At 38.3% G+C, this 13,112-nt stretch overlaps 1 protein-coding gene across 4 annotated transcripts in view; it reads right to left on the bottom strand.

Moving 5' to 3' along the window:
* The window catches only part of ELMOD1 (ELMO domain containing 1), a 39,323-nt gene that overhangs the window by 17,892 nt on the left and 8,319 nt on the right, over positions 1-13,112 (bottom strand). For 3 of the 4 annotated variants that reach the window (XM_079312007.1, XM_079312006.1, XM_079312008.1), the window contains exon 2: positions 6,180-6,274. In XM_079312007.1, the coding sequence (XP_079168133.1) occupies positions 6,180-6,196 (17 nt within the window). In that variant the 5' untranslated portion in view covers positions 6,197-6,274. Of the gene's footprint in view, positions 1-1,242; positions 1,361-6,179; positions 6,275-13,112 lie in introns of those variants that run through there. The other variant, XM_079312009.1, reaches the window with a different exon arrangement.

Here is a 13,112-nt window from a genome sequence, read left to right as displayed (position 1 = left end):
CATCCACTTTATCTTCAGACTTTTAGTTAATTCACTTAGGACTCCCAAATGCCTGTGTGCAGGCAAACCTCCTTGGTTTTATTCAACAGGAAGCCTCTATTTTGGATACAAATTGACACCTAAAGAATGAGAAGTCAGTCCCATGATGGAACCAAGTTTTAGACAAGAAAGAAGTTTCAGGTGCTGACATCAAAGTATTTGGGTACTCCCTCATCCCTGACTCAAGTTATGCCAGAACACACTACTGTGAGGAGTTAATTTGTGCTTCACAGCAGGTTATCACCTTCAGTATTAAGAACAACACTAGAGGCAAGGCCATCATCAGACAAGCAGCCAATCTTTAAGTTTATAACAGTCATAAGTAGAATAATAGAATCAACACAGAATGATTTGAGCTGGAAGGGACCTTAAAGATCATCTTGTTCCAAACCTTCCTGTCATGAGCAGGGACACCTTCCACTAGACCAAGAAGAATTCAAATATATCCTATAGCTTTAGTTTCATCAGCACAACTTATCTCCTTAGTCAGGTTAAAAGCACAGGAAAACACCAAACTGGAAGATGGAGTATGGTAAAACAAAGTCCTCAATTTTCATAATGTATTTGTACCAGAAATGAGAGCTGCTTTCTTTTTGGGTCTGCTTTGTTTCCAAATGTTAGGCCTTTTTAAAGGAGGAGCTCATTTATATGTAAGATGAAAGGAAAGGATCACTTGACTTCATGTTAACAGTCCATGTAAGATTTCTTTATAATTAGCAAGACAGCTCCTGTAAAAAACACACATCCTTTAAGAAAGTTCATGCCTATACTTAATTGCCTTCAATGCTGAAACATGACAATCCATTTCATTTAAAAATGTTTTGAGTATTATACTGTGGATAATTGAATACTGTGTGTTGTGGATAAGCTTTAGGGACTTGGAAGAGGGAAGGTATCAGGTGCATTTGAACGACATATTTTTGCTTTAGGCTCAATGACTGATCTGTAAATTGAAGGAAAAACTCCAAATGGAATCTACCTGTAACCACAGAATTGCAACCACTTTCTCCACTAAAGTTCTGCTTTGGCAGTGGTTTGCACAAAGATTAATTAAAATGCATCTACTAAAAACATGACACTACAGCACACAAGCACACACCTCTGTGATTCACTAAAATATGCTTAGCAGCTATTACTAATGAACCAAACACACACTAATTTTGACTAGGTAGCTTATAGAAGAAAGTTAGCCTTTGTGGGTACCTCTAGGTTTCTACCACTCATCCATCTCAAGCTTACAATAGTTGAAACCTTCTGTTTGTAACATGAAAGATGTAAAAAGTATCACAAGCTGTTTATAAAAGGGAATTCTTGCTTGCAGAAATCCTGTAATAAAAGCACACTAGTGATTATTCAAGGCAAGTTTTATTTTATCCCCTATGCACTGTAAAACAAAACACAGCATATCATGAATGGGAATCTCCCAAAAGCACAGCCATGTGCTTTGACTGTAGCATAGTGACATTAATTTCTGGTTTGTTTTAAATTCCAAACCTCCTCTCCACTCAGTCTCCTCTGTGATGATTTTTTTTTTTGCCCCTTTAGTTTGTTATTCTTTGTTTGTTTTGTGGGTTTTCCCCCACCTGCTTGCCTTTGCAGGTTTCTCAGCACAGAAAATAGCTTTTGTGGTCATGTACAGCATTATTTCAGATCCAGAGGTGAGGTCTGAGAACAGAAGTATTACAGAAATGAAGAGGTTCCTCAGGGACTCACAATCTACCCTTTCCTATTTCAACCCAAGCTCCTTTTCCCTCCTGTATTCCAAGCAGCTGTATCAACCTGAATATTTGTGTTTATACATGCATTAAAACAGTTCATATGAACATTTATTCAAGTAAAACAAAGAAAAAACTGCATAATAAGATGTCAAATCAACATTCAGTTCCCTTGCCAAGGGTGCTGCATGACAAAACTGATCAAGCAACCTATCTCTATCAGCAATAATGGGGCTCAAGAGATTCTGGAGAGCTCTCTTCCATGACTAATAAGACAAAGAAAGGGGTTTCTACAATTGCTCAGACCCTTGCAAAACAGGGAGAAATTTAGAGCAAAGCCAGCACAAAGTAGGAGTACTGCTGCAGCAGAGACAGTGCTTCTGTATTCCACAGAGTGTGCTGCTCTGCCTGGGGAAAGAAAGCACGTGGCAGCAACCAGCAGAGAGCTCTGAGCATGTTGTTTCACACCCCAACACTGCAAAGGGAAGGACATAAGTGGTTTTCAAACAGGGGTTTCCAGGTTTGCCCTCGACTAGCCCAGTGATGCTGGGACAATGTGATTAAAATGGAAAATGCATCGGCTATTAGAATTTACATCTCTCTCCAATGACAGTATGACATCACATTTTCATGAAATCTGGCTTTTTATTTAAAGGTGGCTGGCTCTAGAAGATAACCACAATCTTCTCCATGGTAAACTGTCAGAAGCAAAACTGTGCAAAACTTTCTGAAGTTGCCTAATACTTCTGTGATCTCTTTCCTGTGTAATCTCTTCAACTAAATAGCGAGATATATGTCTAATGAAACATGAAGAACTTCCTGAAGGGAAGTAGAGATTAATTACTGTGCAACATTTCTGAAACTAATAAAACAGAAGGTGCTTATTCCCTCCCTCAATGATTTCAGAACCTTAGTATTTTAGAGCTAGTAACACAGAAGTACTCTGAGTGAAGTGAAAGCTTCATCTAGATACTCAATGCTAGTTACTGGACTTGAAACTGGGGGGGAGCAAGCAAACAAAAACTAACAAACAAACAAACACAACCTGAAACAAACAACAACAAAAACAAACCATGAAACAAGGAGCCAAAATGCCCAGCCCTACCAAAAAAAAAAACCCAAACAAAACAAACACAAGACCCAACCCTAAACCAAAACAAAAAAACTCACTCCTCCAAACCCACTAGTTTAAAATAATGAAATAAAAATCACTGAGCATACTTACACATTATTTTCTTTCCTGTGTTTCATGTTTTAAGTCCTATGGATACTGAAGATTTTTACATTATTATTTTCCCTAAACTTGTCTTTACTTATCTCAGAAAAGAGTGCATTACACATCACATTTCCTTCCTGAGAATTCTAATTAGAGTTTGAGAAGTCAAGGACACACTAGTCATGGCTGACAAGCTGGCCAGATGGGTGAGTAAGCAAGTGATACAACCCTGCTAGGAGCTCATTAACTTGACTACCTTTGGTTTATGTACATAATTTACAGTGTGTATACAAGGTCAACCCAGAAGTGAAGTACCAATCACCATCTCTGCCATAGGAAGACCTGCTATTGCCTCTAAAACACAAGAAATTGCTTTCATTCTGTGTCTTGACAACTGAAACCCACCTTATCTCCCTATTTAGACATGGGAACAACCCACTGTGGCAACTAGGGGAGACATAAGAGTAGTTTTTAACAGCAGCTTTCCACACATTCACTGCTCTTCTTGTTTGCTGATTTAATTTTCATTTTATCTGAAGACTCCAGTACACTTAAAATCTGCTAGAGCTTAAAGATTGCTTTGCAGTAGAGCAAGAGATGTCAGATTTCTAGGATTTACTGAAAAAAAAAACCTGTCTGCTACAGTTGGCTCTCCAAGTTGTTATTGTTTCAGATGTTTAAGATAAATTACAAAGTAGAAGTGCTGCTGACAGACTTTGCAGAACCCCTTTACAACAGAAAGAGAAAGCCTTGAAAGATTAAGTATTTAACTGAGAAACAGTTTATTTTTTCATAAGTAGTATTTCAGATGTCAGAAATAACTCATATCAGAGCAAGCTGAAAAAGAAAAGATCAAGTATTTTCATTTGGACATTGCATTGAATTGGAAATATGAACATAAGAGCCTTTTAGATTTTTAGATTGAAAATAATTAAAAATTTCTTCACAAAAATAATTGTCAAGCATTGGAACAAGCTGCCCAGAGAGGTGGTGCAATCACCATCCCTAGAGATAATTAAAGGAAACAGATGGGGCATCTTCCAGAGCTGTCTTTCAACCTCACTAAACACTTACAACAAGTTGGATTTGAAATCCACTCTTCAAAGTCCTCCTTGGGTCTCCAGGTGAATGTCTGCTGCATGAAGTTGCTACAGGTAAACTATTGTCACTATATAGAAAGCAAAGTCAAGGTTATCATAACTTCAGAGATGAAAGCCCTGTTCCTCTCAACATCTGTTTTATGGCATTTTACACATTGCAATCAACAAAATGACTTAAGTCATCAGTTTTAAACACAGAGATAATCTATGCCATCAGCATCAGCTATTCTGGTGTCTGTTCCATGTTGTGCAACAAGGAAAACACTGAGCCATTGAGCAGTCCCTGTCATCAGAACTCCACATTTCAGCCCTGCATTTGATCTTCACAAATAGCTAAGGATGATTTAAGCTCCCTGGTGGTGCTGCTATTGGTAACAGACAAACTTGGGGACACAAAAAAATAGTAACTTAGTTTCCAACTGATTTCCAAGCTGGAAGGTTTAATATCCTTGTCCCTGCAGGTCCACACTTCACTGCCTTTTTCCCTGTCACACAAACCTGCGACTGCAGGTAGCAACACATACAGCAGAACTCATTATCCCAGTAAGTGCTTTCTTTGGAGGATTTTTGCTTCTAAATGCCTCTGGTTTTCTTCTATAGTTACAAAATATGGGGAGGATGGAACTCTTATCAATTCATGTCAAAGGATTAACATAATATAAAGAAAATTCAGATGCTTGTAAGTAAATAGAAATAGTTTTCCTATTTCAACACTGTGTTCACATTTTTGGTGCTCTGTACTCTCCTCTCCCTCATCCCTTAATCCAAATTTCTGTTCAGCATTTGAAATACTGGACTTTCCATAAACTAGACTGTCCTGGTTAGATAGGCAACAGTTTTTCAGAAGATCTACCTTGACTATTTAAGAGAATCTAGCACCACTGAGACTTTGCAAATCTCTTAGGATTCACTCAATTCAGGAACAACATGAAGAGAAGGTAGTTTCTCCATTACAGCCTCAGGAACTCACATATTCAAAACAGCACCCTTTCTCCAACATGGAAAAATCATCAAGGGACCAGGAGAATTAGAATTGGTTGGAGACTTGGGACCACCCTGGATCTGGGCCACAGAGATGCAAGGGTCAATTCTTTCCCTCCTGACTGGTGCCTATCAGGTGGTGAGCACACTAATGTGTAAATTAAAGCTCAATCCAGCCTTGGCTGTGTTTTGTGGATGTCAGTAAACAAATAGTTGCTTTATATTTTTGATCTATGCCCTGCTTACAGAGCCCTTTTGCAGCTGGTTCAAGATACATGAGGAACTTGGCCCAAACACTCCACAGAAATGCTTAAGCTATGTCTGTCTTGGCAGCAAAATCATTACAGATGATCAGCCTAGAGGTAATGGTGCTGATATCCATAGTGTGTAAGATCCTCTTCTATAAACAGTCTAAAAAGGGAGAAAAACATAGTGACAGATGCTCTATACAGAAGCATATGTTTTAGTCCTCTTGAAAAGGTTCTTCCCACACAGACAGAATATGAGTTCTTTGGTTTATACACAAATTGATCTGCATTAGCTTTGAGAAGCACTCAGCTCCCTCCACTGACTACAGAACAAATACAAGATGGGCTTTCTGCACCTACATCTGTTGTCTGCAAGTCCCCCTTTTATAACTGGTTTATAGAGGAACAACTGCAAGTCATATGTAGGAGAAAGTAATTGACATTTCTTCTGCAAACTGAGCATGATCAGCTTCCAAAACACTTGCACATCTTCAGCAAGCATCTCTGCTTTCACAAACAGCACTCCCAAAATCCAGACAGTGGACAAGAGCAGGAAGGAAAAAGCCCAATGTTTTTCAAGCACAGTTCTATGCTACTATTTCTTCTCTTTTCCCCTGACATATCAGGCACTGATGTGATACATCACTGCTCCAGTCCCACAAGACAGTTCCCACATTCTTTGCTTCTATAAAGAACTGCAAAAGAAAATTTAAATTAAAATAGATTTAATTAAATAGTGAAATCTAGGTGAACAGAAAGCAGTCTAGTATAAACTAGTTTACCCCTTCTGTAACACTTGTAACAGCTAAACCACTTAGCTCACTGCAGCATAAAATAATTAGAATACTTCAACACTTTTGAGAAAATACAGAACAGTTACCTCAGGAAGTGTTTCATGGTGATGGTTTGGTTTGTGCTGCTAGAGCTGAAATATAGTGATCAGTGATGGTCTCTTCTTCACAGGGGATATTAGTGCTGTAGAAATAGAATTGAGACATTTTTACAAATAGGAAAAAAAAGGGATACTTGTTTTTTAAAATTGCTCTTGAAACAAACATCTATTAAATACAAAGGAAATATATTAAGAAAAAAATATCATGTAAATAAAAACAACAAGAAAAATCATAAGGTGTTCACACTTCAGCCTGAGCACATACTTTGACCAGACTATGGTACCCATGGTTTTTTACAGAGAAGTAAAAAACTTGAATAAGAATACAGAAATAAGTGAGAAAGCTTGAAAAAGTATCTAGAAATTTTTAAATGCTTCTTGTGTTCTTCAAACACCTGTCTGGTTAACAGCAACTCTCAAGCAGCAGCTTCAAGAGACATTCAATTCACTCTGCTGTTAGAAGTCCTCTGTTCACCATAATCTTCCTAATACATATCATGGAATAATCTAATATGCTGAGTTGGAAGGGGCCAACAATGGTCATTAGGTCCAATTCCTGGTCCAGTGCAGGGCACCCCAAGTGTCACACCATGTGCCTGAGGGCATTGCCCAAACACTTCTTGTATTCTGAGTTCCTAAAATACAGTTGACCAGGCTGCCCATTGGTTCTGTGATCTTGTGTCCTATGGTTAATGTTCATTATGATTACCAGATAGTTCCAACAGACAAGAAAAGGAAGAATTCATAAAGAAAATTCATAAAAATTACCCTTCCTGTATACTGTAGACTCTCCCCAGTCACCACCTCTTTATGTTTCTAAAATTAAGTATTCATATACAATTTAAGTATTCATTGATATGAATATGATATGATTGATACTTGACTAAAAGATGCAGACTTCTCAAATTACTGTACTTCATGTCTTGTAAAAGGCAGTAAAACATTTTTACTTGCTGCCATAAAACAAGACACTACTACACAGGTCTGCTATCAGGACAACTCAGTCCAACACTTAAAGGGATCAAGATCATAGTTTTGAGCTATGTACAAACCATACACAAAGACCTGAATTAAAGTTTCTTAAGTTGTTAAGAAATCATTTAGGACCCCATTTTTCCTTAGCACTGCACACTGCAAAGTACTGAAAAGAAATTTGACCTTTTTTGTCACAAATTTTAGAAATTTAGAGAACTTCAAACCTATTTTCTTCTGCAGGGCCTATCAGCAATAATGGGATAAAAATCTCCTTGCCCTACCATGTTCTTATATTCTTTCTTCTTTGTAACTTGCAAATTTTATACTGTGCTATTGCCTGTTGACAGGAACAGAACAAGCATTTAAGTTCAGAAAAATACAGCTCTCTTGTTGGATTATATCACAAACAGCTTGCTAAAAAGATATAATCCCTGAGCTGTGAAAGCTTCCTTCATTTATATTGTTTTTGACTGGCTGAATCATGTTGCTGTCCCCTGAATACAGCTGTAATTGGTGCTGGCTGCAGTGACACCTGCTTGCAAGGGCAGAGATGCTAACTGGTTCTTAATAAACACAAGGGGCAGGCTGCAAACACTTCCTGCTACAGCTTTTGATAGGTCTTCTATGGCAGCAAGCACAGGAGATAGCAAAAAACTGGAGGGGATGTAACCTGCTCCTCTTCTCCAGTCTAATAATTTGCTGTTTAAAAGATATAGCTTGTGAAAGATTCTCACAGCTGAGTCTCAGCATTTTAACATCAACTTGAACAAAGGAAGCTCCACCACAAAATTTGACCCATAAGGGCATCAGTGTAAGGAACACACCAGAAGTGCCAGAAGCTGTCAAATCAGCTCCCACTAAAAGTGCATGCCGGTCTCAGCCTCTGAGGTCAGCTCCTTCTTCATTCTGACCAAGGTCCTTGCTGAAAATTATGCTGCTTCATTATTACTGCTTTAAAATGAAGAGAAATTCCACTTGTTCCAACTCCAGAAATGGCTCATACAAACATGGCATGGTGGAGCTTCAAGATGCTATCTCTTTATGAATAGTTTCAGCTCCAGCCAACTATAAATTATAAATCTGTTTTCAATGCTCATTAAAAATTAGAGCATCACTGTATATGTTCAGAGACCCTTGTATTCTATGCAGAAAGCTAAACTGAAGAGAGGATAGCTGATTGAAAAAAAAAAAAAAGAAAAAACTAAGTGTCACAACAAGCATGATAAGTGGTTAAAAGTGCTTATTTTGGATCTCTTCAAAAGCCCACACTTGAAATTACAAGAATAAATTTTCCTTGCTCTCTCCCTTTGAATTAAAATACGTGTGGGGAAGTCTACAGAAAGAACCTTACTGCTGAAGACATGATACCATAGAAGTAAACATCAATGCCCTTCAGCAAGGGGAGAAAGAGTTCACTCTGCAAGTTCAACAGCCTGTTCCCTGCAGTACAGGCCCAGCTAATAACTGGGTCCATAGGAAGGCCATGGCCTCAAAGCAATTTCCTCCACAGAGGAACAAAGCAATCAAATCCCACCTGACATCATCTAAGATCTAGAGGCAAGACTTCCAGCTTAAAAAAAAAAAGTATAGGCAATCTATGCTGCTGTCTTGGTTCATAAGGTAAAAAGTTTTATTTTTGTGTATGGCAGACAGCCTTTCTAAATGCTGTTATCTGTTAAGTACAGGGCTAGAAATCAACACTATGCTCTGTGGTTGCAACAATTCACTTCTGATGGCATATACAGATGGCATTAAGCTATTTACATCCTGGATAAACTGAGAAGCAGAATCAGGTGAGAATTTACAGTCATCTTTAAACAAGTAGGAGGAGGGCAGCATTTTCTATTTTCATATATCTCAATAAGTAATCCTCTAGAGTTCAGTAAAGATCTACTGTAAAGAAAATAGCATTTAAATTCTTAAGAATTATTATTACCACAATTTACAACTAAGTTCAACTATTCAAAAACCTCTAGAGCCAGAAGACCTTATTTCTGCCAATCTCTTTTTATCTCAAAATGTAATAGATTTATCATAAGGGAAACTTCCAGTGAGATTGTTATAGCATCTCAGTGAACAGGAAGAACAGCCCTAGCTTAGGATAATAAGCTCTATCAACAATTTAGAATTTACAAAAAAACTAATTTGCTATTAGGTTTGAAGTTTTTTCTTTGACATGAAGAGACTCATTCATGTTCTAAGGCTCTAAGTTGAGAATGATGGGGTGAGGATGAAATTTGGGTTTCCCACATGCTCATATTCTCAGCTTGCAGATTTTATCCCATACCACATCACTTCCACAAAGCAGCTTCCTACTCCCTCCAACAACATACCCAGGAACCCATTCACTGCCAATTGTCTTATCCAGTTTAATTTAAACTAGACAGCAACTTCCCCTCCTAAAACTAACCACAGCTTTTCTTGGAAGAGATGCAGTCCTACTATAATCACATACAACAGCAAAACTATTGCAAGATCTGTCTCAAAATATAAATGAAGCTTTCCTTAAATAAGTATCAACTATATGAATTCCTTGTGACTCTGTGATTTTATTTTAGTCATATAGCAAAGCATGCATCAATCTGAAAGGTTTAGAGTTGCTGAAGGCTTAAAGAAATCACGAGTAAGCCTTAAACGTCACCTCTTTATCTAAAGCTGAGGGTTTGCTTTGTTTGTCTTCAATAAAGCTGCAGATACAGCTGCAGGGAAAAGCTGTGTTATTTAATATAAATCACCATACTTTCAGAGTAAAATATAAACCCAAGGTATTCCCTTCACAATATTTGTTTTGCAAGCTAATGGTATTTCCAACCTGGTATATTGCAAACATTTTTAAATCTGTATTCCAATTATAAAAAAAGAATAAGTGTGCTGCAGAAAAAGAAATAAATCAGAGACATTATTGTGAGCAGGTTGGATATAATAATTTGTTTATGTGGACCATTAGATTAACCAAAAAAAACCCAAAAAACCACCAACAAACCAAGTAATTTATTTTAAAGTTTAGTTGTTGCAGTTTAAAGTACATTTTAAAGTATGTTCTTCTGAATGTCACCACCGTGCTGTTGACTTCAGGTTGCCACTTTTCTTTCCAGTGGTATTCTGGGTCGGCATCCACTCCTCACTCACCTCCAAACCCTACATTTATTTATTTCTGAGGGACAATAGGCTTGAGCCTTATGTCACCAAAAGTGTTTTGCTACTGTATATTCCTTTTTCTTCTGATGATGGGAATGTTAGTGCTTCTGTATCTCAAACACCAATCTAAGATAACTAGAATTGGAGAGGGGAAGAATAGCTGATACACATTATGAAATGTCCCTTGAGGTTCTGGGGGGTGGAAGCTGGCTGGAAGCCAGAAGCATGCAAAGACAGACAACAGCACTCTGGGCTGCATGAACACAAGCAGAGCCAGTAAGTAGATTGAGGGAAGAGATTATCTTCCTCTACTCAGCACTCTAGGCCATATTTAGACACTGCCTAGTTTGGGGCCCCAGCAATCCACAAAAGACACCAACAAATTTAAGAGAGCTAAGCAGAGGCCACTGGCATGGCAGGGGTGAGGCTGGAGGAGATGAGCTTCAGGCAGGGACAGCTTTGGAAGGGCATAACAGCACCTCCAGTGCCTATGGGGATGTCACTGAAAAGTCAAGAGACAGAGTCTTCACAGGACAGCAAGGGGAAAAACAACAGGCAAAAACTTGCACAGGAGAGGTTCAGCCTGGATACAAGGCAAAATTTTTTTCCCAGAACAGTCAGATAGAGGCACAGGTTGCTCAGAGACACTTTGGGGTTTCAATTCTGACCAAATGAAGCCCTGAGAAGCCTGACCTCAAGCAGACTCTGTTTTAGGCAGAAATAGTCTGAGTACCCTTCCAGGCTTTGATTTTCTGCTTCCCCCACAGTCACTCTCACTGGGCAATCTCAGATATCCTCTGTTATACCCAAATACTCTTAGTACTATGGTGCTATGGAGATACAACTGACTGGGTGCCCAAAAGCCTGCTCTTTTATCAGTTTAAGAGCTACCCACTCCTCAATATACTTTGCAATGTTTCCCAAGAAACAAGCTCAGCTTTAGGATGGAACGAAATCATTCCCTCCCTCGTCTCTTCCCACTCCTCCCATCAAAACCCTCCACCCCATAAACAAGTCATATTATAGTCCTACAATTCAAGAATGAGAGTCTACAAGAGTCATGCCAATGAAAAACACAGAAAAACTCCCAAATACAAATAAAACCCCAACAACTCTAGCACCCCAGTTTTGTAAGTCATTCTAATTCTAAACAAGTGTTGTTTGTCCAGCTATCCCATGGAATAGACATATATCTTCTTGCATTCATACCCAAAGGTGGCATAAAAATCACTTCAAGTGTATTAAACAAACTAGTAAAAATGGAGGATCTTCATCTCAATCACAGAATAATCATTTATAAGTCTTTGCATGTTATAGCAGGAACACTGCTCACACCTCTCCAACTCTGAGGACATCCTGGGAAATGAGAAAAGCTCTCAAGAAGAGGTCACCCGTTCCATGCAGTTCAAAAGTTTTGTGTTGGCTAGAAGTGGCTTTGACTGAGTCCAAATGGATACAACCATTGGCAGTAGTCACCTTAGAGATCAAAAGTGGAAGCCTGTTTTGTGTGAGCTCAGTTTCCCATCTCAGTACAGAAGGGTATTTGCATTTCCATGTGCCAGGATTAGGCTGTATTCAATGTCAAGCATTTTTTAGAGGAAAATCTTGGAACAAAATGTCACACTTGATTGATGACCCTAATGAGCAAGACTTCAGTCACACTGTCACAGGTAATAAGAGTTTTTCCACTTCTGATCTCCATCACACATTGACATTTTACATTTCTGCATTTCACTAGGAGAGTGAGGGCAAGGCTAGATATGAAGTAAAATTTAACTGAATTTTAGTTCTGTGAGTATAGGTACATATCACACAATTATGCAATAAAAAGAAAAAGAGGCTTGAATAAAAGGTTAAAATCACAGCAGAGTCAGGGAGTCAGAGGGCACAAAACCCCCATCTTCTCTCAAACTACAGAAGAGAGCTTTGAAAGCCTCTAATTTTGTAGTTCTAACTTAGCATTTCAGTCCATTACTGCCTCTTCAAAGCATTACGACTGTAAGAAAGGATCAAGAAGGTCTTACAATTCTTGTAAGAGACAGTCATGTAGGATTGTATTTGAGTTCAAGAGAACTTACTTGTCAAATCTCACATGGCAAGTTACCTCTAACACCACTGAATTCAGCCTACATGGTGTAATTCCTCTGCAGATTTTGGCTCAGTGACACCCCACAGTTTGATGAAGGTAACATCAAACCAAAACTCAGCATTGTAGAGGCATCTCCACCTTTCATTATAGATCTCTGTCCTTTAAAAGAAGAAGGCTGGGGTTCACTACCTGACTATTCAAAGCAAACTAAATCCCAGAAATCCAGCAAAGGAAATGTTCAAGCATAAAGCTGCACTTTGCATGCAGTACTGTGAGAATAGCCTACTTTTTCCAATTTCTATTAACTCTGCTCTATTACAATGTTGGAAGATGTAAAGAAAGGACAAAACTGTATGAAGTCACTTCATGTCATTGGTGAAGACTTTGCTGGGTGCTAATAATTCTATTTTTAATAATAAATACAATGGAAAAAATAGAGGAAGCTGTCCACAAACCAGAATACCATAAACTTCTAGAAATGTTATCCTAAACTCAACAGGAATTAAAGTATCCAAGTCTTGTGTCTGTCTATAGTGTGTCCATCCTTAACAAGCTCATTTTACATATGGAAGAAAGTATATTTTATCCAGAAGGGCATGGAGTAAATGACATATCAGCTAAAGATTAAGTTCTCATGCTTGAAAACAGCCTTCAAAGTATAGCAACTTCCTCTGCCCCCCCTCCCTCATGCATTATAAAAAAGGCATAATTTTTAGTCT

Source organism: Erithacus rubecula (genome assembly GCF_903797595.1).
Source record: "Erithacus rubecula genome assembly, chromosome: 1".
NCBI classification, from domain to species: domain Eukaryota; kingdom Metazoa; phylum Chordata; class Aves; order Passeriformes; family Muscicapidae; genus Erithacus; species Erithacus rubecula.
Note: the sequence above shows the minus strand (reverse complement) of the source record. Positions and strands in the feature narration are given on the sequence as shown.